This window comes from Dreissena polymorpha, chromosome 16 (assembly GCF_020536995.1).
Source record: "Dreissena polymorpha isolate Duluth1 chromosome 16, UMN_Dpol_1.0, whole genome shotgun sequence".
NCBI classification, from domain to species: domain Eukaryota; kingdom Metazoa; phylum Mollusca; class Bivalvia; order Myida; family Dreissenidae; genus Dreissena; species Dreissena polymorpha.
The window spans coordinates 14,265,839-14,292,332 of record NC_068370.1 but is presented as its reverse complement, the minus strand read 5'-3'; the positions used below and the strand labels follow the sequence as shown (position 1 = coordinate 14,292,332).

General features: G+C 34.4%; 2 protein-coding genes and 1 non-coding gene across 5 annotated transcripts in view; 2 read left to right on the top strand and 1 right to left on the bottom strand.

Moving 5' to 3' along the window:
• Positions 1-13,893, bottom strand: part of LOC127861587 (arylsulfatase B-like) — a 36,220-nt gene extending 22,327 nt beyond the window's left edge. The window contains exons 1-5 of the mRNA XM_052400196.1: positions 13,807-13,893; positions 7,106-7,369; positions 6,451-6,637; positions 5,448-5,620; positions 1,233-1,344 (exon numbers count right to left, since the gene is read on the bottom strand). Of these exons, the coding sequence (XP_052256156.1) occupies positions 1,233-1,344; positions 5,448-5,620; positions 6,451-6,637; positions 7,106-7,369; positions 13,807-13,833 (763 nt within the window). The 5' untranslated portion in view covers positions 13,834-13,893. The remainder of the gene's footprint in view (positions 1-1,232; positions 1,345-5,447; positions 5,621-6,450; positions 6,638-7,105; positions 7,370-13,806) is intronic.
• Positions 13,894-15,348: 1,455 nt separating this feature from the next.
• The window catches only part of LOC127861588 (profilin-1-like), a 17,880-nt gene continuing 6,734 nt past the window's right edge, over positions 15,349-26,494 (top strand). The window contains exon 1 of one of the 3 annotated variants that reach the window (XM_052400199.1): positions 15,349-15,417. In XM_052400199.1, coding sequence (XP_052256159.1) covers positions 15,400-15,417 — 18 coding nt within the window. In that variant the 5' untranslated portion in view covers positions 15,349-15,399. Of the gene's footprint in view, positions 15,418-17,743; positions 17,875-24,424; positions 24,710-26,494 lie in introns of those variants that run through there. The other 2 variants (XM_052400200.1, XM_052400197.1) reach the window with 2 other exon arrangements.
• Positions 22,080-22,151, top strand: Trnaw-cca (transfer RNA tryptophan (anticodon CCA)). Its single transcript has one exon. It is a non-coding gene; the product is annotated as a tRNA-Trp (tRNA).

The following is a 26,494-nucleotide window of genomic DNA, read 5'->3' as shown; positions in this document are numbered from 1 at the left end:
CAATGTACATATGAAGTTTCATGATCTTAGGCCTAAGCATTCTTGAGTTATCATCCGGAAACCATTTTACAATTGAGTCACTGTGACCTTGACCTTTGACCTAGTGACCTGAAAATCAATAAGGGGTCATCTGCCAGTCATAATCAATGTACCTATGAAGTTTCATGATCCCAGGAGTAAGCGTTCTTGAGTTATCATCCGGAAACCATCTGGTGGACGGACAGACGGACCAACCTACCGACATGAGCAAAACAATATACCCCCTCTTCTTCGAAGAAGGGCATAATCAATTACCTGATATCAACAATTGACTTCTTGATAAGAGAAAATCAATTGTTTTACATACAAATTAATCTTTTTATATAAAAATATAATTTTGATCAATAATTTCAATAATTGATATAAAAAAAGGAAAAAAGGAAAACGGTGCCCCATATGTTTTAGACTGCTTCACCTATGCATGAGAGCATTTCTAACAGAAAGTACACATGTATGAATATACATTACATTGTATATTGGTCATATGCCATTATTGTCAATAAAATTCTGTAATGCTTTGTTGAGTTGGCGCTGGTTTATTTCTATCTAGCTAGTAACCAGATTTTAAACATGACGTTGTATGGAACTTGTCAGTATGAATACTGTTTACAATTTTTTGGTTGCAAGACAAATTCAAAGCTGCTTACACCTTTTAGTGCCAAAGTTATATGACAGGCAGAATTTTTTAAACTGAGATAGCATTCTAGAAAAATCCGAAACACTATTAATATCATTGATTTCCTTATGGTTGTTTGCATAAATTGTATCACTTCTTAACCAGTATATGCTTAGTGCTTTCTTTAAATCATGTTTGTATATCAACAGATCATTTATTGTGGTTACAGTTAATTTTGTAGAAATTAAATTTCATGGATTCATGAAATCTAGTAATTGTTTTATCTTAAATTCATGGAATTTCGGCAATGTCTGATATAAGACTTTGTGCATCAACATGGTATGAACATGTGATTTCATGTTTAAGCAGACCAACGAAAATCCACAAAAATTAGTGTCTGACAAATAATGATGGTTTCAAAGTACTTCTATATACTAAAATTGTATTTTATTACTTTTTAGATATACCTTAAATATATTAATTAAATAAGGATTTTAAATTTAAATATTTCGAGTTTCACTTAAGGTGAAAAAGTTTGTGGAACCTGTACCCTGGTTCATCCCATAGCACACATTACCTGCATATGTTCTACGGTCCCTGTCATTGATAAACCAATACTGCTCCTCATAAATTTCTGGGACTTGCAGTGGGGAATGCACAGCTTGGAATGGAACGTAGATGAACAAGGGCTGAAGAAAACAAAATCGCTCACAAAATGATAAAAACATAACTAGTTCATTGATTATGAGTTATGAAAGTTTAACAATGTTACACGCTGCTTTAGAGATAATTTGCGATAAAGAGTATTGCAATGTAATAAAATCATAGATTTGTGTGATTTTTTCTCTTGGAAACATTTAAAGTCAAGAGAAAAAAAATTAATGACCGATGATTAATGTTATCAATAAACTAAACTTAAAAAAAAAACGCGTAACCCCACGCCACATAGATGTTATATTAAAAGGCAATATTGGGTGGGCAAGGCCTATGTTGGTGGGACCCCGCGGTGGGTAATGTGGACATGGATGGTCAAGATAGACCGTGTTGTCATAAGAGATGTTGAGTATTAATTTGAATTCAATTGGTGAATAAATGAAGAAGTTATGGTATAGCAAAATTTTGGGTTGGCGTGATCTATGTGGGCCGGGCATCCCAGGGTTGGTAATGGGGCCATGCATAGTTGAGATTGACCGTATTGTCATAAGAGAAGTTCAGTATCAATTAGAAGTGAATCGGTGTAGAAATGAAGAAGTTTAGTAAAACAAGAGATGTGTTTGTCAGAAACACAATGCCCTCTACTGCACTGATTTGAATTTAAAAAAATAACTTTGACCTTGAAGGATGACCTTGACCTTGACTTTTCACCACTCAAAATGTGCAGCTCCATGAGATACACATGCATGTCAAATATCAAGTTGCTATCTTAAATATTGCAAAAGTTATGGCCAATGTTAAAGTTTTCGGACGGACGCACAGACTGACTGACGGACAGTTCAAGTGCTATATGCCAGGGGCATAAAAATGAGTAAAAATCTCTGACCCGTCCCCATCCCAACCCCAATAACTTTTGACAAAGGGGTCAGATCAAAATTCCAAATGCATTGTCGCACATATACCTATAGCTACCATGTGTTTAAGTTTCATGGTTCTAGTGCTAATAGTGTAGGAGGAGATAGTGGCCAGGACGAACAGATGAACGCACAGACAGCGGAGATAACCACATCATGGGAATAATCAATGATAAATAAGAATCAAAGTACTGACAGTACTGGTATGACAATGCTTTTGAAGAGGATGGATATAAAAGCATCAATTTAAGTCTATCTACATCACCACAATTGTGTATGTGGGTAAGAAAATTTTGGGTGCGAAAAAAAAATTGGGAACGAAAATTTTGGGTACCAAAAAATTGTGCCAAAAACAAAATTTGGGTACGAAACAAAATTTGAGTACAAAAAAAATTTGGGTATGAAAAAAAAATTGGGTACGAAAAAAAGCTGGGTCCGAAAAAAACAGTTGGGTACAAAAAAAATGTGGGTACAAAATATTTGGGTACAAAAAAGAATTTGCTTAAACAAAAAAATTGGGTAAGAAAAAAATGTGGGTACAAAAAAAAAATTGGGTACGAAAAAAAAGGGTACAAAAAAAAATTTGGGTAAGAAAAAAATGTGGGTACGAAAAAAGTTGGGGATTAAAAAAAATTGGGATACAAAAAAAATCGGAAGATATATGCCCCCGAAAAACGCTTTTTCCGAACCTAAACGCAGATTTTGAAACCTAAAAGCGGACCTTAAGTTCAAGGTTAAGGTCAAAGGGGTCAAAATTTGTGTGCGTATGGAAAAGCCTTGTCCATATACATACAGATAAAGGTTACATCTGAAGCAAAATAGAAGTTATGAGCATTTTTCGAGCGGAAACACAATTTTTGATGATTCAAGGGCCGCAGGGCCCTCAATCTATCAAATCTGCCACCGAATTTCGGCGGCAGTCCCCCACCTGAAAAGTATACTTTTTTCCCCTTTTGGGGGGAAAAATTCCCCCTAAAAAAAAAAAAAAAAAAAAAAATTTTTTTTTTTTTTTTTTTTAATAGAAAGATGTGTCTCATGATTATAATATCTCAATTCTATTTCAATTTAATCTTTTCAAACATAATAAATTATGAAAAATGCAATGAATATAGTGCAAACATGTACAAATGAAATAATGAGAGAGTAAGTAAAAAAATCCCCAAAAAAGGGAAACGCCGCGAAAATTCCCCCTCCTAAGGGCTGCGGACCCCTTCCCCCAAAGTAGTGTGAGGGCCCTGGTCCGTAACTCAAAAGTGCCTGGGTAAATTTGGCTGATTATCACAATTAACCTAGATTTTATTGCCTTACACATTTTTATGAAGTTTGGTGAAGATCCGATGACAATTGCTGGAGTTATTGAGCGAAAATGAGGAAAAAAAATCAATTTTTCGATGATTCAAGGGCTGTAACGCAGGAGTGTCTTGGTCAATTTGGCTGATTATCAAATATGACCTAGATCTCATGACCTTACACATTTTCATGAAGTGTGGTGAAGATCTTATGACATTTGCTCGAGTTATTGAGTGGAAACGTGAAAAAACACAATTTTTCGATGATTCAAGGGCTGTAACTCAGCAGTGCCTGGGTCAATTTGGCGGATTATTGAACTTGTCCTAGATGTTATTGTCTTACACATTTTCATGAAGTTTGGTGAAGATCCTATGAAATTTGCTTGATTTATTGAGCGGAAGCAAGAAAAAAATTTTTTTACGATGATTCAAGAGATGTAACTCAGCAGTATCTGGGTCATTTTGGCCAATTATCGAACTTGACTTAGTTGTTATTGCCTTACACATTTTCATGAAGTTTGGTGAAGATCTGATGACAATTGTTCGAGTTATTGAGTGGAAACAAGAAAAAACAAATTTTACGATAATTCAAGGGCCGTCACTCAAGGGTGACTAAGTCAATTTTTCCGATTATCGAACTCGACCTAGATGTTATTAACTTACACATTTTCATGAAGTTTGGTGAAGATCTTGCTTGACTTATTGAGCGGAAACTTATCCAGACGGAAAGACTAACTAACTGACTCACTAACTGCATGACTAACTAACGGACAGTGCAATTTTAATATGCCCCCAGAACCTATGTTCTGGGGGCATAAAAACAAGAGCACCGCATAACGGGTGCCATGCTCGGCTACGGGTGCAGTTTGAATAAATGAAAGCTTGTCAGAATTTTATTTTTTAAGGTCAGAGTGACCTTGACCTTTGACCTAGTGACCCAAAAATAGGTGAGGCATGTAGAACTTATCAAGGTGCATCTACATATGAAGTTTCAAAGTTGTAGATGGAAGCAATATGAATTTGATTTTAGAGCCAATGTTCAAAACCTTAACACAATGTTAAGGTTTTAGCACGACACGGACAGAGGACGTCGGACGGCGGACATCACCACAAGCTGGCTATGACAATACTTCCGGTTTTCTCCAAAACGTAGAGCTAAAAATTGGGTACAAAAACTTTTACGTATGAAAAAAAAGTTGGGGGTACAGAGAAGTAGTACCCATGGACCTCTCTATAAATTTGGAAGAGGACTAGAACCAAGCTGCCTTTACATTTATCAATGGCCCAAGGGTAGGTAATGTGGACATGGATTGTCGAGATACACCGTGTTGTCATAAGAGATGTTCAGTATTAATTTGAAGTCAATTGGTGAATAAATGAAGAAGTTAACACAAAATTGTGGGCCCCAACCCAACCCCCAAAAGTTATAATCATGTGCGTCACATGTTGTTAGTAAAATGTTGGGGTTTTTACCCATTTTACCCATTTATTTACCCATTACTTTTGACCCAGGGGTCAGATCAACAGCGTGGAGATAATTAGCAACTTACTTAGAACATGTCATGGCACAATATAAAAACGGCGCATCATGTATTTCATTTCAGGAAAAAACGGTGCTATATAAGATAACATTGGTGCTTACTGAGCCACCAAGGTGTGATACAGGGTAAAAATAATACTTTAATTACGTTGTATCACACTATATAGAGTTTGGAAAAGCCATTACGCTAATTATTTACCAGAGCAGTCTTCAGGGAATACTGAGATTATTTCATGTTTGTTTCCTGTTTAGTCTACACAGGCTAATCTGGAAATCCAGCATATGCAGAAAGTGTCGTCCCTGATTAGCCCTGATTGTTCGGACAGCACATGCTAATCTGGGATGACACTTTAAGCACATGCATTAAGCCAAGTTTTGCAAGGAGGCTGCTCTACCTTATCATCTTCGTGTTTACTGATGATATCAATGACTCGGTTGGCAAACAAATGTGTGGAGTAGAACCCCTTGTACTGGTCAGCTGGATCGGTGTTGTTCCTCAGATCTGTGCCACACATTTTCCCGTAACAGCGGTAGTGGGTGTAGTAATCTTCACTGCCGGTCAGATAACCTTGCAATGAAAAAGAAAACTGATAATAAAAAAACATCTTGTGCAAATGTTTTCATGAAGATAAATAATGTATTGGTAAACAAAACAAGAATTTACTATGGTCACGCATGCATAAAAATTGCATATTATTAACCCTATTTCTTTAAAATGTAGTAACTGAGTCAAACAATTCATATTACCTTTTTCAAGCACTTATTTATTAAGTATAAATGATATATCAATGGATTTTAATGATCAATGCTAAAAAATACTTGTCTGATACGCATAAGATCTTCCAGCATTTGAAGCGCAAGCACCTCAGTGAAAACTGTATTACATTACTGTGCTGACATCAATAGAGTGCATGCATTAAGCTGTACTTTCTGTTCACTTTTAACCATAAAGATTTCACTTTGCCTGCTAATTTTCCCACCAAAGTGTCCCATGTAAACTGCATATATTTTTATGTATTGAGTATTTAGAAATAAACATACCTTTATAAAAGTCTTCATTAGATAAATATTGTTGAAAACATAATATTATTTTTGAAAATAAAACAATCAGACAACAGGACCTATAATAATTGTTGTGGCAATTTTTAAAAGACTGCATATTGGCCATGTTTTCTCATCCTACCAATTTGACTCTTAAATTTTCAAAAATGTGCTATGTAATGTCTCTAATACGCCTATTACAATTTTAGATTTAACATAACGTTAAAAACAAATATATAACAAAACAACAGCAAATCTGACTGTCTCTCTGCAATATGTAAATTTAAACTCTTCACTTTTTTAGTCTAAGAAAATTTCAGATTTTTGGCAAAAGGCCTTACTTGTGATGCCACCTACCAAAATAGCTGTCAAATCCACGACTGGTTGGCAAGTAATCTTTGGTGTAGAAGCCGATGTGCCACTTTCCAACAGCGTGAGTAGCGTACCCAGCCTCTCGGAGTTTATCAGCAATTGTTGGGCTGTCCAGGGGAAGGCCATTGCGCTGGGGAGGCCATATTATTCCATGCTGAAGTCCCGTATGAATCTGAGGATTTAGACATCACACAGACATTTATGTGAAGTTTGAAATAATATTTATTTACTGGAAAAAAATAATTTTATTTTTGGTGCTTTTTCTTGTCAAATGTTTAATGTTGATTCTACAAGACTTTGAACATGTATCACAGTTGTTTGAATATTTCTAATTTATATCAGACGTTGGACCATTTTAAGTAAAGACTCCCTTACTATGCTGTAGACTTATTAAGTTTCAAAGATAATTTTAAAGAAAGATGTTACAATTTCCTACATTAATGTGAAACAAACTAATCTCCTATTTAAATAAGTCCCATGTACACGACACAATAAAAATAAAAATAACTTGTGGTATATGTATTGGAATGTTTATATGAAGTACAAATTTATGGATTCACAGGTATCAATGTAAAAATCTTTTTTGGCACCTTATATTTGTTTATCATTGGTCTGTCCAAGAGTAAATTTTAAAACCAACCTGGTACCTCCCAGATAGAAGCTGACTCCTGGTTGGTGTGCATATTGGCTGCACATAGTAGTTCTCTAGTCTTACTCCACCATGAGCCAAGTTATCCAAGTTTGGGGTTCGAATCTCGGAACCATGGTAACCAATGTCATGGAAACCGTAGTCATCAGCAACAACTAAAAGAATGTGCGGTTGCTTGGCTTCACAGGTGGATATAATGAGCACAATTAAAGCACTCAATGTAACCAAATTGGTCAACAGCATCCTTGACTGGCCCTATCAGTCAAAAAAACATTATGATAAAAAAATGTGTAGTTAATTGAAATTGCTAAATTATTAAACCATGATTTATACACAGATATGTTTAATATTGGATGAAGATATCTGACACAGCTATGAATTCATATCTCACTTCTTTTTACATGTACCTAGAGTTCAAATGGATTACTCTTTTATAAGTATTGAAAGTTACAAATGGATACCTAATATATAGCTTTTTTGAAAATGTAATATGTTATAAGCTTAAAAAAAAACTGAACCAGAAAATTGAGCAAAGCAGACTCTGACACAGATATTAACAAGTCAAGCTAAAAAAAATTTGATTGCTGTTTGATAAATGTTTTGTTTTAAAAAAAGTCACACTTTCCTAAGCTAAAAGGTATTAACAACAAAGTAAAATTTAAAACTAAGTATTTATAATTTCCACGCTATCAAGCTATTCATAGCTTAACCCATAGAGTGTCAGATTTGTTACTACAAATGCATTACAAATCTGAGACTCTATGGGTTAAGCCATGAAAAGCTTGATAGCGTGGAAATAATAAATAGTGACAGGAGTTTTATGAGGCTTGGGGGAAATGAGCTTTCGAATATGGGGAAAAACATGAAAACACTAGATTAATGACAACTACAACTTAAGAATTTTTTAAAGGCCATGTGTGAATATAAATTTTTAGGTTATAACAACCACTCAATGTTGAATTTTAAAACGTGTTAGTGATTTTTTAGTTAACAGCGATGCTTTCCCTGCACACAGATAGAGAAAGAAAGAAAAAAAGTGTCAATTAACTGAAATATGTCTTCCAGTTAATCAAGATGTGTTTTTTATAGAATATGGCAATGTACATCATTTTTTGTGTTCATGTTTACTGTAAACAAGAAGGGATAGAACTGGGCCTGACTTGTTTTGCAACTTAAGGTAGCGCACCCCTAATGGGCACATATCCAAATATAATCTAATTAATTATTTTCTTAATCAGCATCATTTCACTGTACTACATGCAAATTTGTAAGTAGGCTTTCCATGCTTTTTAAAAAAAATATACCGATTTTTTCAAAACCACCCCCACGCTCGGCATTTATCCAGTTTATTTTCACCCCTGGGGTATATAAAAGTTCCATAATTCATTTAAATTTCCAAATATGGGCATGCAGTTGGTGTGTACAGATACAGTAAAGGTGTTTAAAGTTTAAACAAGATGAAATAAGTATTCTTTTACAGACATTTATTTTTTACAAATTTTTATCCATAGAAGAGCGCCATGAAATGTAAGTGATTTCAGCCCAGTAAAAATTGGGTTGGTTAAAAACAAAGTGTCATAAAATTCAAAATAGTATAATTTAAGTAATATTTAGAACTTGTTTTTATAGATACACTATATACAGCAAAAATACCAAGAAATAGAGAGATTTACCTTTTACTTTTTTAAATAAAATAAAAATGCAACATGCATGATTCGTATTTTCAGCAGTAAATCACCCAATTTAGCCATAACGTTGTTTGAATTTTAAAATTGAAGAATATGCATAAAAATTGCAACATATTTAACATAATAAACATAGCTTATATGCTATATTTGATCAAATTTTGTTAGAAAATAATTAAAATACGCCGCAAAAAGTATGCGATGCCGGCAGGATTCGAACCTGTGCGGGAAGATCCCAAAATATTTCTAGTCTATCGCCTTAACCACTCGACCACGACAACTTCACATTAGCTAAAGCTCAAATTAGACATAAATAAATAAACAGTTAAAAAGGGCAAAAGGCTCTGCGATCTTTGAAGAAATCGCAAAATTGTATTTTTCAGATGTTATTTGGTATAAATATTTTATATAAAGTCAATTTTAATTGTGCAAAAACTGTATTATAAAGAAATTACATAAACATATATCAAATTCAAAGTTTGAAGAAAAAAAGTCATCTCTCGGAAATAACTGATCATTGAAGATCGGCAATGATCGTAAAATGAATCGCGGGAATCATCAGGGGTGCGCTACCTTAAGTCCTATATAGGCTAGGTACTTTACCAGGTTGTTTTTCTTGAATGCTATCAGCTTTTACAAGTACATACGCACAGCTCAGAGTTCTTCCTGGTAAAGCCTTTTTTCATTTAAAACAATTTTGTCTCACGTTTGTCTATCAACCGAATGCATTGTTAAAAAACACAATACCTGTAATTATCCTTGATAATATTTGCAACATTAACTATTTTCTGATATAAATAAATACAAAACATACATATATATATATCACTAATGTGCAAATTAAAAACAACTTACATAATATTGGGGGCTAACATTATATTGATATTAATCCAAAGTTTCAAACACATCAGCAGTTCATTTAAATGTGCAAGTTTTTGCAATGGAACAACCTGAGTATTCTGAATCTGAATTGGAAAATACGCTACCTATACATTATCTCCGAAATCCTAGATAGGTCTCGAGTCTTATCAAACAATCTTATCAACCGACTATCTCCGGAACCTCCATAAGATAGATTGAATTTCAATTCAAATCTTCGGCTTTGGGTTTGATAATGTTTTTGGTGCAAAAGTTTTTGTTTGGAGTATTTCTTCACAAATGACAGGTAAATTGATGATGATGATAACAGGTATTGTCCTTGTTGGGAGCCAGACAACTCGCCCCAAAGCCAACTCGCCCCAGGACAAGTCGCCCCGAAAATCTGGACAAGTCGCCCCAAATATGTTGGACAACTCACCCCAATCGAAAGACAACTCGCCCCAATTTTGTTTCTTATATATAGTATTATAGAAATTTTGTTCATATAAAATTTGTTAAGTTTAATGTATTAATATTCGTGATTATTGTTTTTAGGAAATGTAGTTGTATGATGTTTTTTTTTCATTTCATATTGTAAAACTTTGTAATTCAATAATTGTTTACATACCGGATTGCTTTTAGTAATAAATTGTTATTAGCTTTTTTATGATTGTGTTTATTAAAATAAGCCCCATTTAGGTCGTCTTGTTTTGAAACGTGTGAAATGTTAAACGTTTATTTTGACGGCATGCTTTCATTTTCTGTTCAAAGATTGTTTAATGAGACATTTTGTATGATAGTTTGGTTTAATTAAAGAATAATGGAATGTCTTTGTGTTAGTTATGTTTTGAAAACGTGTGAATTGACGAAAATTAATTAAGCCGGCATGCTTTCATTGTCTGGTCAAAGATTTAATAATAAGACAAACGGTATGACAGTTTGGCGTGATTAAAGAATAAATAAGGTAACACGCTTAACCAGACAACAATGCTGTTTGCAAAGTAATTATAAGGGCTGACTATATATAAAGAGGGTATCTGAATGAGCCCAAAGTGTGTGTTTTGTTTGTGTCGGACAATACTATTTGTGACTTGGAATACGATTGCTATATAGTTGTGTGGGTTTCAGTGCATCTGCCATGTGTTCAAACATATATGTGCTTATTGTCGGATACAATAATTTTCTAGTGTTAGTTAGTTTTGTGTTTGTGTTTCTGCAATGGCAGAAGTGGCAAATTGTATACATTGTGGAAAGACAGTTGGGCAGAGGCAACGTGCTGTTTCTTGCGATGCCTGCGAGCGATGGCAACACATAGGCTGTGATTCTGGTAAGTAAACTTATAATATAATTATTTGTTGTGTCTTACATTTTTTAGGTCAGGCAGCTTTTGTTTCCCCATAAATAATGCATCTAAATTGTTGGATACTTGCATATTATCGGGTAATCAACCAATGTCCGTTAATCCGGTGACACATAACAGATGTGTTTTACGACCTGATAACGATCATAAAACCTTTCAGATAAATGTCAGAAGTCACTGGACCGTTATCTTTGCGTTATTTGGGTGATGTATTAATATTGTTTTCATAATTGATTGAGTTATTGTAAATATCGTACTCTATGTTGGCCTCTTCTTATTGAAAATGCGTGTATACTGCCAGTGTCATGCGAATATGGATCTTATTTCTTAATATCCACCTTCACACTTTATTATCGCCTCTAATTAAACTATCTCTATTTAAAGAACATATTACTGCGAACTTAATAGTACCCCATTATAATACCATTCTAGCTACCGCTACCGTAGATCATATTTCAGTAAATAAGATTACTTCGGAATTATAAAATTTGGTATGCTGTGATTAGAAGATATAGAAATTTATTAACTGTACTGTGATATCCACATAAAATAATGACTTTACCTGTATTGCTAGGAATTTTACGCGTTTATAAATGCACAGAATACCTAGTGTATAACATTATTTATCGAGCGGACAGATGCATTAATCTGCGCTGGACCGCGCGTTGGGTATTTACTGTTTAGTAACATCTTAATACCATCATTTTTAAACTGATAACGGAATAATAAAAAAAATCGTTAAGACAGACAGACACACAATTTGATTGTCGAATACAATAAATCTTTTTCTGTATTAAAATGTTCTAATAAAGTATAAATTTCAGATTTGGCACGAATCTTTGTATATTGATAGATCTTCTATTAACCCCGGTAGTGTTTATTACCAATTATTGTCAATTAGTGTAAATTATAACATAAATCAATATGTGTCATAAATAGGGCGTATCCGAGATACAAACATGAGCCGATGTTGTCTACAACAATAACGATTGCCACACTTTACCTTTAATTGAGAATTACAGACGTGTTAATCAATAAGTGTTTTCTATCAATTACTGTAATAGATAACATCAAACAGTAGGTGTCATACATATGGTGTACCCGAGATGTAAACATACAAGTCAGAAACGCGAGTCTTACACCCATATTGGCATTTTAAAATATACTTTTGACTGCTTAACTCTAATAACATGTATAACATATAAATAAAAATGTGTCATTTAAAGATACGTTTACACATGTGTATAATTGTTATAAAATATTCATCCCATATTGTCGTTGAATGTTCATACTATGAATTTGTTATTAAATCATAGGTATATCCCTGGCAGAATACAAAGCAGCAACAAGAGGCGAAAGAGAAATTCACTTTCTATGTGCAGAATGTTGCAGAAGCATTCCCACTATTCATAGTGTGCCTGAGGACGAAAGGGTATCACATGTTGACCCAGATTTAACACAGGTATTCGCTCATAACAAATGCTTTCCGTTTTCTGAATTTCAATTATTTTTGTTGATATTGTATCACAAAGATTACTCAATCTTTCTGTTTATGTTGTTTGAACACACAAATGTTTCTCCTTTAGTTAGTAGAACCTGATAGTGCTGACGCGACATTTCTGAATGGGGACGTTTATTCTCCTATGGCCGCCCCATTATTATATTTTTTAAATGTTTGATAATATTCATCATTTACGAACCAAATGCCTGCTGAAAGTTGCTAGATTGAATTGAAATAATTATTGCTCATTTGTTGTTGTTTTTTCTTCTGATTGTTAGAAATGTTTCAACCATTGTGTTTAAAAGCTTGTTTCTGTGTGAAAGTTTGTGTTTAATTATTACGGATGTTTGAAATGTTTGATAATATTCATCATGGCTCATTACAACCTGTGTTTGTAATGTTTTAAAAGTATTAAAGATGTTGGAAATGTTTGATAATATTTTGTGAAAGTTTGTGTTAATTATTACAGATGTTTGAAATGTTTGATATTATTCATCAAGGCTCATTACAAACTGTGTTTTAAAAATATTTTTAAAATGAGTTAATACATGGAAATGTTTGATAATATTTTGAATTGTCTTTTCATTAATAAATCTGTGTTTTATGCTTTGTATGTTTTCAATAAAAACAAATGTTAGTATCGTGAGTCTGTAATTGTTATAAATTATGAATAAAATTATGAATATAACACATTTCTATATTTATTTTTTTCCCCATGTATTATTCGTTTTGTGTATTCAGCATTCCTTTTAAAGTCAAAAAGGTTATTTAATACATTTTTTTCACAAAGACAAAATATTTCGTTGCACGCTGTCATTTAATTTGGGGCGAGTTGTCTTTTATTTGGGGCGAGTTGTCTTTCGATTGGGGCGAGTTGTCCAATATATTTGGGGCGACTTGTCCAGATTTTCGGGGCGACTTGTCCTGGGGCGAGTTGGCTTTGGGGCGAGTTGTCTGGTAACCGTCCTTGTTACCATGTATTAGGTAACTGATTGAACCTGATTTTATTGACGTACATGAGACAATTTTTTAACATGAAATTTGGTTTTGTTAGGAAAAACTCTAAGAATATACTCATAAAAGCTCAGTGCATTCAAGAAGAACTACCTGGATCCTGGAGGGTCAAGATCTGGGTGGGAGTTGATTATTGCAACTACGGTACTTGGCAAAGCACACATAAGTAGCGCTCAATGCAACAAATGTAATAGTACAACATATAAACTGCTGTTTTAAGTTCTGAAGTTTATATAATAGGGTCTTCAAACGGTACGAGAGTGGTATCGCTTACAGTCGTTTTTGCCGCTTGCATTGTCATATGACAAGTGACTTTGTTTATCACTAAACAAATGGCTACATAGGAAATAAGGGAGGTAAACCATTTTACATGAACGGTTGCAATAAACTAAGTGAATAAGTGAACTCCATGTCGACAACTTCCGATTGTATTCTAGACCGTCATTTTATTCACATAAATGATATTCACAAGTTTATAGCATGAATAATGACGAATCTCCATTCACCGTTTACATATTGTTAAAATAACATGTTCTCATTATGCTGTGAGGAACTAGATCATATTATGGATAAAAATTATTTAGACACAGCGACACATTATTCACACAGTTTTAAGAATATATATGTTTATTTTATTATTTTATTTAAATCAGGGACCTAGACCTTGTTTGTATTGGTCACTGTTTAGATTCATAATCCCATGTTTAAGAGATCTTACAGCAATTATTAAAAGACAGTGACTTTATCCATACATAAGATAACGTGAAGTAAGTACCCCGCATTCGCCTTCAAAATCCCTTTTAATTATTGGGCATTCATTTTCCTACGGTGATTCATTTTTCAATTTGAATTAAAAGACCAGGTAAACTACACATTCTTCCAATAAAATACCCCAACAACTAATGGTTATTATGATCAAGTCTCACACCTCACCATTACCCCCGTCTGTTTTCATGAACTCTGCTATTTTGTGATGGTTTTCCGACCTACATACCTCTTGTTGGCTATAGTAGCAAAAGAAACAGAGTATTCTGTGTTGTGACTCTTACAGAGTATTCTGTGTTGTGACTCTTACAGAGTATTCTGTGTTGTGACTCTTACAGAGTATTCTGTGTTGTGACTCTTACAGAGTATTCTGTGTTGTGACTCTTAAACTATATTCGAATTAATTCCTGCTAATGTCAGCTGGAAGATTTGATGGCTGTACAGTTTTCTGTATAATCGCCTAATAGTTACTACTGTTCATGTATTAAAGTTGTATTTAATTTATACTAGTAATCAGAATACCGAGAAAAGGTTGTCCGGTGTGCTCGAAAACTCATCATGTTAATCTGCCATTGAGTTTGTAAGAGCCATGACTTGTATTTTATGTTTATATTGAAATGTACAAGGCTTGGTTTTTCATACAAAGTTGTTTAACACTTATTCTTTTTATAGTATAAATGCACGTACCTATTTATAATGGCATACGGAGAGCGTTTAATGTTATTGAGTACTTTGTGTGTTTGTGCCATGCTAGCAATTAAAAATGAAGCCGTTTGACTTAATTGTTTTACTTATGTATGCTAAAACATATTTAGCTAACGTGTGTGCATGATAATAATATAAACTCCGAATATGCTTACTCTTCAATATAAATGAAAAGGAGGATGTTTGTAAAATTTATATTTAAAAGTTATGTTTATATATTAATCGCGCCGTGAGAAAACCAGCATGAATGACATCGACGACGTCATATGTTAATCGTCATTTTCAAAACGTAATAGTTTTCAACGAAAAGTTGAATTTTATTAGTGCGCGAGAACTGAGATGTGTGTTAACGCGTGTGTTTGATTTCGTTTGGGGTTGGAATCTAACAAGTAACAGAATGGGTGCCGAACTTGAGGTAAGAACCATAATAATTTATGAATTTATTTAATAATATCGTTTTTCCATAATAATTTATGAATATATTTTATAATATCTTTTTTTAAGTCGTCAATGATACATTTTACGTGTTTTTTTTAATTGTGATCACGATCAACAACTAGGTGAATTTTTTTATCCTCGCATGAACATATTGACATTATTGTCCGACTAGACCAGCTTGCTTCGGGCACACATTTTGTTTTCTGATTATGTTTGATTTTATGGTAGAGAATATAATAATGAACCAATATTTAGCAGAATGGTTCTATTGATCTAAAGTCTTATTTATTTAACAGATAAAACAATCGAAGCCTAAAGAAAATGAAGATTTTTTAAGGATCGTTGCGTATTGAAGATAATGAATTAATGTACCGGTTCTTAATGTTAAAATTCATGCAGCCTAAGCTTGGGTGAATTAATATCATAATTCAGTGTTCAATCATGGGACGAATCAACATAAATTACTAAAGCTTTGAATGAAGAATAAAGCCTGTCTTTATTTACAGAAATAAAAAGATGGGTCAGAGAGAGTTTGTTGTAAAAAATACTATGTTTAAATGTGATTGATTCAACACAATTTGAAGAAGCTTAAATATTGTATACACAAAATACCGGTTGCTGAATTATTTTTTGAACGGCAACTTAGTTAACGAGCTCCTAGTGGTTAGCAAATAGGATTAAACTGCTTATGTGCCACTGAAAAGTAATATATCTACTATAAAATTATGCGCGAATATTGCGGTGGGATTACGTATTTTAAATTGGCTACGAAAATAATACTATTATTTTAAAATAAACGAATTTAACCAAACATAAAAACATGCGTTTCTCTAAAGTATGTTTGTTTAAAAAAACTTTCAAATTATGACATATTATTGTCGCGGTCGTGATTAATTTTGTTTAATATACAAGAACTATGTGTTTTTGTATCGTATAGGAGGGCCATGTTCATATTCTTCCTCGACCAGTTTGCATCGGGCACACACTTTATTTAATGATTTTGTTTAATTTAATAGTTGAGAATATATAATAGAATGAAGAATTGTTGTACAAAATCGTCACATTGGCGTTTTTTTCCACAAACAGATAACAAGATCAAAGCTTGACCAATAAGCCGATGTTAAACTTATTGCTAAGAATTACATGCTTGCATATCGTAGGTCTCTGTCAAAAGTCCAGAATCATGAGAATGTATTTAATTATGTATTAAATCATCCGAAGAATAAACATAAATAACTATAGCTTTGAACGGAGACAAAAGACGGTCTGTAATCCGGCCTTTAAAAAGTAGTTTAAATTCATATGAATTTTCGTTTAAAATTCGAATACTAATGTTAAAAGTAAACGAGAATCCATTTAAATTCGTGTAGAGCGAAGATTAACTTCGCACATACGCTAAGAAGCTTCAGGTACGCTCACCTAAGATCATCGACCTCTATCTATGTATATAATTTAATTGTGAAAAGCACATCAGCATACAATATGCAGGGATACCGATTTTGTAACCAAGTCGCAAGTGTTACCATCATTGTTTCTGAAGGGTCTCATATACGCACGTAAAAAGGGTATTCTTCATCGCTTTTTGGAGGCGTTCTTGTATTATTGTACTTACAATTGAATCAACGTCTTATACTAGTATACGATCCTTTTAAACGGGGCGACGTGTGGCGCTACTGTACAGCGTCTGACTCTAGATCAGAAGGTTGCATGTTCGAATCACGTCAGGGTCACTTAGGGCTTGCAGTATGTTTTTGCTCGAGGTCTTTTATGCCATTATTATTCAATAGTTTTATGAGAAGGTGCGTTTTGTATGGGAATGAAACAATGTTTTCAATTTGATTCGAATATGGGGTCATAATTTGCGGTATATGTTACATATGTCATGTATGTTTGAAGTGTCTCAAAAAATTAACCCAACACATACATATTCGTGCTGTTTTCAGTGTGGTTTTTGTGATAAGGATCGAGAACTATGGGATTATTTTTCTTCCCACATGAACATGTTTACATTATTGTTCGACCCAATGTCGTCTGACACACAGTTTGCTCATTTTGTTTGATTTAATGGTATATAATATAATGGAATCAATCTCTAATCAATGGAATAGTTCCGGTGACATGATAAATAATTTAAATAAACAGCTTACAAAATCGAAGTCTAAACAATGTGTAGCTTTTTAAACGGAACGTTTTGCATCAAAAGAGGATGTTTAAATGTGTCTGTACTTAATATTTAATAGCCGCTTTCATGTTTATATGCAGCTTTAGCCGTGTTTGAAAACAACATTTTAATTTGAAGGATTCGACAAAATAAGAAGAAGCTTAAATATTTTCTAAAATTACCTGCTGCTAAATTATTGTATGAACAGTAGCGATTTTATGATCTCCTTCGAAGTTATCAAAAAGGATTAAACTGCTCTTGCACCAGTGAATGGTAAGAATATCAAATCACGCATGATTAAGGCGTTGGTATTACGTATTGGAAGTGGCTGCGTTTATTTCACATGTTACTGTAATTACGATGTGAATTGATTTGCGAGGTGAGTTTTGAATGGCCATGGTCTGCAAGGCTGTGCGTGCAGCGAGGTGAGTTTTGAATGGCCATGGTCTGCAAGGCTGTGCGTGCAGCGAGGTGAGTTTTGAATGGCCATGGTCTGCAAGGCTGTGCGTGCAGCGAGGTGAGTTTTGAATGGCCATGGTCTGCAAGGCTGTGCGTGCTTGAATGGCCATGGTCTGCAAGGCTGTGCGTGCAGCGAGGTGAGTTTTGAATGGCCATGGTCTGCAAGGCTGTGCGTGCTTGAATGGCCATGGTCTGCAAGGCTGTGCGTGCAGCGAGGTGAGTTTTGAATGACCATGGTCTGCAAGGCTGTGCGTGCTTGAATGGCCATGGTCTGCAAGGCTGTGCGTGCAGCGAGGTGAGTTTTGAATGACCATGGTCTGCAAGGCTGTGCGTGCAGCGAGGTGAGTTTTGAATGGCCATGGTCTGCAAGGCTGTGCGTGCTTGAATGACCATGGTCTGCAAGGCTGTGCGTGCAGCGAGGTGAGTTTTGAATGACCATGGTCTGCAAGGCTGTGCGTGCAGCGAGGTGAGTTTTGAATGACCATGGTCTGCAAGGCTGTGCGTGCAGCGAGGTGAGTTTTGAATGACCATGGTCTGCAAGGCTGTGCGTGCAGCGAGGTGAGTTTTGAATGACCATGGTCTGCAAGGCTGTGCGTGCTTGAATGACCATGGTCTGCAAGGCTGTGCGTGCAGCGAGGTGAGTTTTGAATGACCATGGTCTGCAAGGCTGTGCGTGCAGCGAGGTGAGTTTTGAATGGCCATGGTCTGCAAGGCTGTGCGTGCAGCGAGGTGAGTTTTGAATGACCATGGTCTGCAAGGCTGTGCGTGCAGCGAGGTGAGTTTTGAATGACCATGGTCTGCAAGGCTGTGCGTGCAGCGAGGTGAGTTTTGAATGACCATGGTCTGCAAGGCTGTGCGTGCAGCGAGGTGAGTTTTGAATGACCATGGTCTGCAAGGCTGTGCGTGCAGCGAGGTGAGTTTTGAATGACCATGGTCTGCAAGGCTGTGCGTGCAGCGAGGTGAGTTTTGAATGACCATGGTCTGCAAGGCTGTGCGTGCAGCGAGGTGAGTTTTGAATGACCATGGTCTGCAAGGCTGTGCGTGCAGCGAGGTGAGTTTTGAATGACCATGGTCTGCAAGGCTGTGCGTGCAATTATGAGCACAAATCGTCATGGCTACGGTGAATATTAAAGAAAGTATCGTTAGAGTTTTGTTTGTTTTTCAATGTATGTTTTATACTCATTTGTTTATTTTTGTATATATTAATTGATTTGGTCTGTCTGATTTCAACGACAGGAATGATACTTATGATTCGATAATCAACGAATTTGACAAAACATTTAAACATTTGTTTCTTTAAATTAGATATGCTTAGAAAACCTTTCGAATCCGAATTATTAGTGTCGCTTTCTTGTATGATTGTTTAGGAGACAAATAAAAAAGAACGCGATTTTGTTAATTCTCGCATGACCCTGTTGACAATATTGTTCGACCAGCTTGCAGCGGGCCCAGAATTGGTCTTTCGATTGTGTTTGATTTCGGGAAGAGAATATAAAAGAATTATCCATTATTTAACAGCAATATTACCTTGAAATCAATCATTATTTAATAAACAGATTATAAATCGAAGCCTCAACAATGTCTATGTGACGCTTAAGACGCCTTTGTATTAGATGAGTTTATATCATATATCACGCACATATGTAATTATGTATCCATTCATAGGAATAATCAACAGACAGAAAGCTTTGAATGCAGAATGAAGGCTGTCTTTTTGTTATAGACATAAAACGAAATTGGTACGAAGATCTGAAGCTTTGTGTTTAAGATTAGAATACGACATTTTAAAATTAAAGGATCATCAAAATGATAAAAATATTAAATAGTTTGTAAACTCAAATTACCGGTTGCTCAATTATTTTTCTGAACAGCAGTGATTTAATTTCTCCTAAGAAGTAAGTAAATAGGATTAAATTGCTCACCAGTGAATGGTTGGATTATTAAATCAAGCGTGTTTAAGGTAAGTATTATGTGAAGTGCATTTCGATAATCGTAATGGCTACAGCGGATATTAAAAGCATAATTGTAAGTGTGTGTTTTTCTATTACTTGTTGGATACTCAGTTGTATATCTTTGTTTTGTTTGTTGAATAATTTAAATCGTTCTTCTGATAAAATAAAATAAATACTACTGATGACGATTTTGTAACAATTTGATATAGTGATCTAAAAGAAAACTACTTATAAATCCCTATGATGTGTAAATAAAAACACCATTCAATGAATAATCAGTTTTATGAAAAAATGAAACAATATAAAAAAAGTTGTTCCTTTAACTGATATTTTTGAAGAGATTTTGTTCACAGATGTTTGGGAACTTTCGGATGTTTATATACCGTAACCTCTCGATCTTCTTCGTTCTCTATATTTTTGAACGCCGTCGAGTTCCGCTCGAACACCGCCTCGGTTCGACTTGTGTTTTTAAGGAGTACGTTAAAACAAGTGATTATTTTATTTAAAAGAATATTTAAGACCGATTCAACATAACATTATTACTCACAACTAACGTGTTTAGTTCACGCGTCAATGCTACTTCATAAATGTTTATAATACTGTTTCATGATTTATTCATCAGATCGAAAACCACATGTTGTTCACATTAAATTGACCATCGGATCCCTATAAAACTTTCTGGCCATACATATATGGAACACATAAAAACGCACATAAACGAATTATATGCTGATGTGTTCTATAAGTTACTAAAGATACATAAACTAGTCCTAGCGTAGCGGGTATAGTCGGGGAAATAGAAGGGCATCCATCGCCTGCGGTAAACAGTCATCTAGATTATAAATATGTAGTATAAAATACTTTACTTTTTATGTATTACAGTACACGTTACATCAAATGTATCCTTATGTATTGCGTGAGACTCAATCATTAGTATGTATGCTAGATATAACCCTTTTCGAATATTATTTATTCTTCCACTGTCCTTTGGTTTGTGACTTGTCGTGTGCTTGTGTTTTAACCTATTTATGCCTAGCGTCTAGGAAAAATGCCTTGGCAAACAGCGTAGACCCATATGAGACGCCGCATGATGCGGTGTCTCATCAGGATCTGCGCTGTTTGCTTAAAGAATTTCTGTAAGAAATATTCTAAATATAGAAATAAATATACAAGATATCCCTAATTTTGGAAATAAATTGATCCAATTTTGAAGGATGGGAGAGTCCACTAGGCATAAATGGGTTAAAGACCATAACTACATCGTCTCATGAGTCATTTTAAAAGTGGGCGGATAATCACAGCAGCATCGTAATGTTATCTTTAAAAAAAGTTATGCTAAAGATAACATTGATGAGATTGGAACACAAAAACGTCTTATCTAAAGTCAGACAAGAGATCTAATTTGAACAAGGTTGCGCCTCAGTGTAGAGAGACCATGAACTGATTATACATAATAAACAAGCCTAGTGGAAATATGTGTCTTGTTAACTGAATAGCAACCACCTTATTCTGTAGTTTATACGAAAATGCCTTCATCAATATTATAATTGCATATTTTAAATGTCAATCGAAGGATTTTCTTCTAAATGCAGACAATAATTAAAACAATCCATAACATATAGTGTTACCGAGAAGTGCTTCTAGAGATTATGCGCATAATTTAACCACATGCTTAAAAATAAATACGACAAAATGTTGCACATGCAAAACAACATCGAATTGCCTGCGTGGCATATTACAATGCAAATGTATGGTACATGTAACAACGATTTATTGACGAAAGCTTGAAGGCAAGATATAAACATACCCAAATATAGTTCTCTATTCAACCCTCCGGTGGGATCCACTCCAATGAAAAAAAACTCACGTTATACCACTAAATCAACTTTTATTAAGTGCACATTGTTGATGTTTGTTGTTTTTCTTGCATTTTTGACAATATTGTACACTTGTTGATCGTCGATATCCCCCATTAAAGGGCATTTGATATAAAAATCTAAGTCTAATCCCATTAACACTTTTATCGTACATGACGAATATGTAGTATTGTATCAAGGAAGTTCCATCGGCTCTGTGGCGCAACGGTAGTGCGTCTGACTCCAGATCAGAACGTTGCGTGTTCGAGTCACGTCAGGGTCAAACTTTTTCTATTTTTGGAATATCATTACGTTTTCACGATTAATTGTATAATTGTAACGATCGGAACCAAAAACATAGTGATGAGCAATATCCTTTATTCGTTCATTTATTCTGTAATTCATTCAAGTATTCCTTCATCCTTCATATATTTATCATATCTTCATCCTACCATAATTGACTAGTAAAATAGTAAATGTTAATAATTTAACAAAAAGAACAAGAGCTTTGTTTGTAAAACACAATGCCCCCACCCATATATTTGACCTTTGACCTTGACCTTTGACCTTGAAGGATAACGTTGACCTTTCACCACTCAAAATGTGCAAATCTATTAGATACACATGGATGCCAAATATCAAGTTGCTATCTTCAATAGAGGACCTTTGACCTTGAAGGATGACCTTGACCTTGACATTTACCACTCAAAATGTGCAGCTCCATGAGATGCACACGCATGCCAAATATCAAGTTACTATCTTCAATATTGCAAAAGTTATGGACAAGGTTAAAGTTTTGGGATAGACACACATAATTATACAATGACAGACAGACATACACATACAATGACAGACAGACACACAAATACAATGACAGACAGACAGGCAGGCCAAAAACAATAAACCACCGATCATTCGATCTGGGAGCATAAAAAATAATTAATGCCCTAAAACCTCATACATATTGACGGGGACAATAAAGTCTATGACGACACAAACCATAATTATATTTTTTTAGATAAAAACATAAATTAAACACTTTGATATCAGAGTAAGTTAGTAAGCGAACGGTCGGTCGGTTGGGCGGGCTCGAATAAGTGACTTTTAGATAATTTATTTACACTGCATTCAAATAATCTGATCGTAGTTCAATACTAGGCGCTTTAAGATCACTTAAAACAGATTTAACAGTCGATTATTAATGCTGTTATAGTAATCTTATCGTTTGAACGATATACGAAACGCTTTGATTCTTTTTGCAAAATATGTCCTTATCTGGGCAACAGTCAATGATAATGATTGACAAATGACTAAATAATGCTGCAGTTCTAAAGACTATGATTGCTGTTACACGATTTTAAACAATACTTCTATATAAACGTGTTTTACGCAACTTTTGGATCAAGCTCTAATATTAAACAAGAAATTTAAGATCGGGTCGTGTAAAGAACGCGCTGATATAGGGTGAAATATTTATTTTTTCCGTAAGAAACCTATAAAATGCAGGAGTGAAACATCTACTTATATATATATATCGGAATATTGAATTATATATACGTGGGAAATATTTCATTATTAAAATATGAACTGTTAAATGAGATACGTTTGAATTTTATTTAAACAAATAAGTGTTAAATGTTTAGTGAATTACATCTGAAATATTTAATGGTTTAAAGGGATCTTTTCACGCTTTGGTAAATTGACAAAATTGAAAAAAGTAGTTTCAGATTCGCAAATTTTCGTTTTAGTTATGATATTTGTGAGGAAACAGTAATACTGAACATTTACCATGGTCTAATATAGCCATTATATGCATCTTTTGACGATTTTAAAACCTATAAATTATAAAGCGTTGCAACGCGAAACGATTGAATAATTTGGAGAGTTCTGTTTTTGTCGTTAAATTTTGTGAAACTACGAAGATTGCTTATTTAAGGTATAAAATACATCAACTAAGTGTACTCGGCGGAATAGCTCAGTAGGCTAGAGCGTTTTTACTTCAGGACTCTGGCAGGACTCCAGGGGTCACTGGTTCGAAACCTAGTCCGGGCAATGTTCTTTTCCTTTTTTTAATTTTATTCTTGATTTTTTACTGGAGCTTTTACGATCCAATGTTTACATTTATCGATATAAAGCATTTAATGAATAAGTTAAAAAATGCCAAAATCTGTGAAAAGGCACCTTTAATAACCGTAAACAATGTACGTATTTACGTATACAATATTGAATTATTCACACGGTGAAATTAATATTTTAATCATATATATCCATGATATATTAGTGAAATATCTAAAAGTTACACGTGTGTAAAAAAAGCATTTTTAAAGGAACCTGGTCCGAGTAAGACTCTCAAAACCAGATTTAAATAATATACGTACATGACCTGGAATATTACTTAATTCATAAATGCCTATGGTAGATTTTGTACATAGAAATACATTCTTAACCTTGGAAAGAATTGCATATAATTTTAGCTATAAACGATACCGTAATTTTTATTGAAATTAACTTTGTATTGAAAATGTTTTACTCTTAGATTCGCAAAGATATAAACCTATATTTGGTAATTATTTTAAGAACGAGGTAACAAAATCGGATGTGAAATGGTGTTATACAATTATCGAACAATGATATATTCAATTTACATTTGTTTCGTTTAAAGTCGCGCACATTCATATGTGCATGTTCGAAAAGGAATTGTGTTTTATATTTTGAACGCAAACATTCATATTAGAAACGGTATGTGTCAGTATGCGTTCCGATTCGTATAAAGCGTTGGATATATCGAGTGAAAATACGTGTAATTCTATGCACCGCGTATAGATGGGAACTCTAGAACAGGTAATATAATTATATTAATACTAATGTTTAATGTATGTAAAACGATATGTCCAATCACCTATGTCGACACTTCCCATAAAATACATATATATCATAACAAACGTAAAACGTTTCGTTGTCAAAATTCAACATTATTTGTAACAAGCAGGTGGTAAGCTATAAAGCAATCATTAGCACGGATAGATTTATAAGTAGGTAAAACTGATAAGGTACTTGTTTAGGTCAAACCCAAAGGAAACTAAGGGAAAGCACTGTGATGGCTAAGACACCTTAGACTCGAAAGAGTTGTGGCAAACATCTTAAGTTTCCATGTTTTTTCCCAAATCACTGTGACTAAATCTCGGACATAAAATAAAATAGCATTTTCAGAAGCCTTTTTCTGTAGCCTTGGTTGAATTTATTTATGTATGTTTTGTTTTTAATGAAATATTTCAAAAATGTATTATAACGAGAGAAGCGTAATAGGAAGATAATAAACCGCGTTCAATTTATAAACAGTTGTATGTTGAATCGCAGAAGAACTTATACGAAGTCACTTAAACAGGGAACAATTGTCAAACGCCAATCAATGTCCTTTTATGACGTACCACTTGGATCAAAGCTAAGAATGTATACATACAAGTACTTAAATACGCACATAAGCACAATTTTGTTATTAAAGGCATAGTTACAAATAAACTTACAGTTTCAAATAAGTCCGTGCGCACAATATAAGCCTGTCATCATAGATTCATGTATACGTATGGAACACCATCACTGACGAAAGGTGAGAAAAACGTAAAAATAACGTGTTGAGAACTTGCCGTAAATGGATGTTTTCCATTATGTGATGCTACATTGGCCCTATAGCTCGATAACATATTATGTTTATTGATCACTATATGAGTCGTGCTCTGAGAAAACTGGGCATAATGCATGTGCGATAAGTGTCATCCCAGATTAGCCTGTGCTAATCAGGGACGACATTTTCCGCCTAATCTTGATTTTCGGTAAGGAGGGACTTCCTTGAAACTAAAAATACCATAAAAGCGGAAAGTGTCGTCCCTGATTAGCCTGTGCGGACGACACTTTACGCACATGCATTAAGCCCAGTTTTATCAGAACAAGGCTCATATGATGTTCACTTTCCATCATAAGATGTAAATTTAACATTATTCACAGCTATTTACTAGTATTATAACATTTTCATTTTCAATCAGCGGATGCTACTTTGACAATATGCGCAGCTTATGTATTATAACATGGGGATCATTTTGTGTTATATCATACATTTAGAAAGTGCACTCATCGTTCTTGTTTAGTAAAAAACAACATTACTATATTTGCCGACAGGCATACATTTAGTTCTATAGGCGAACATAATGCAGACGCAAAAGTGTGTCTGTGAACTTGCTTGGTGGTCACCTTAACATACAGGTGGGCTGTCCTCCGAGTACTACGGCCTCCCTATAATTGAATATCTTTCAGTAAAGAAAAAAAAGAAAATGTACCTATATTTCAAACCTCGCGCCAACATTCGCGAGTCTATTAATTAATTCAGTAAGAGTGCTGGGACACACTCCGGGTCCTCAGATAATGCAGCAACAGGCGCGGAAGGGCCTCACAAACTTCTAAGCACACATACCTGTTGGCATATATATTTAAACCTGTTTTGTTTACCGCTCCGTTTGACACAAACGGCACGGCGTACCTTTTGATACCACGATTATGCGGTAACTGCCCGGTAATACGAAGTACGTTGAGCTCTTTTATCTCAATTATTGATCAAAGACTGAAGTATTTATG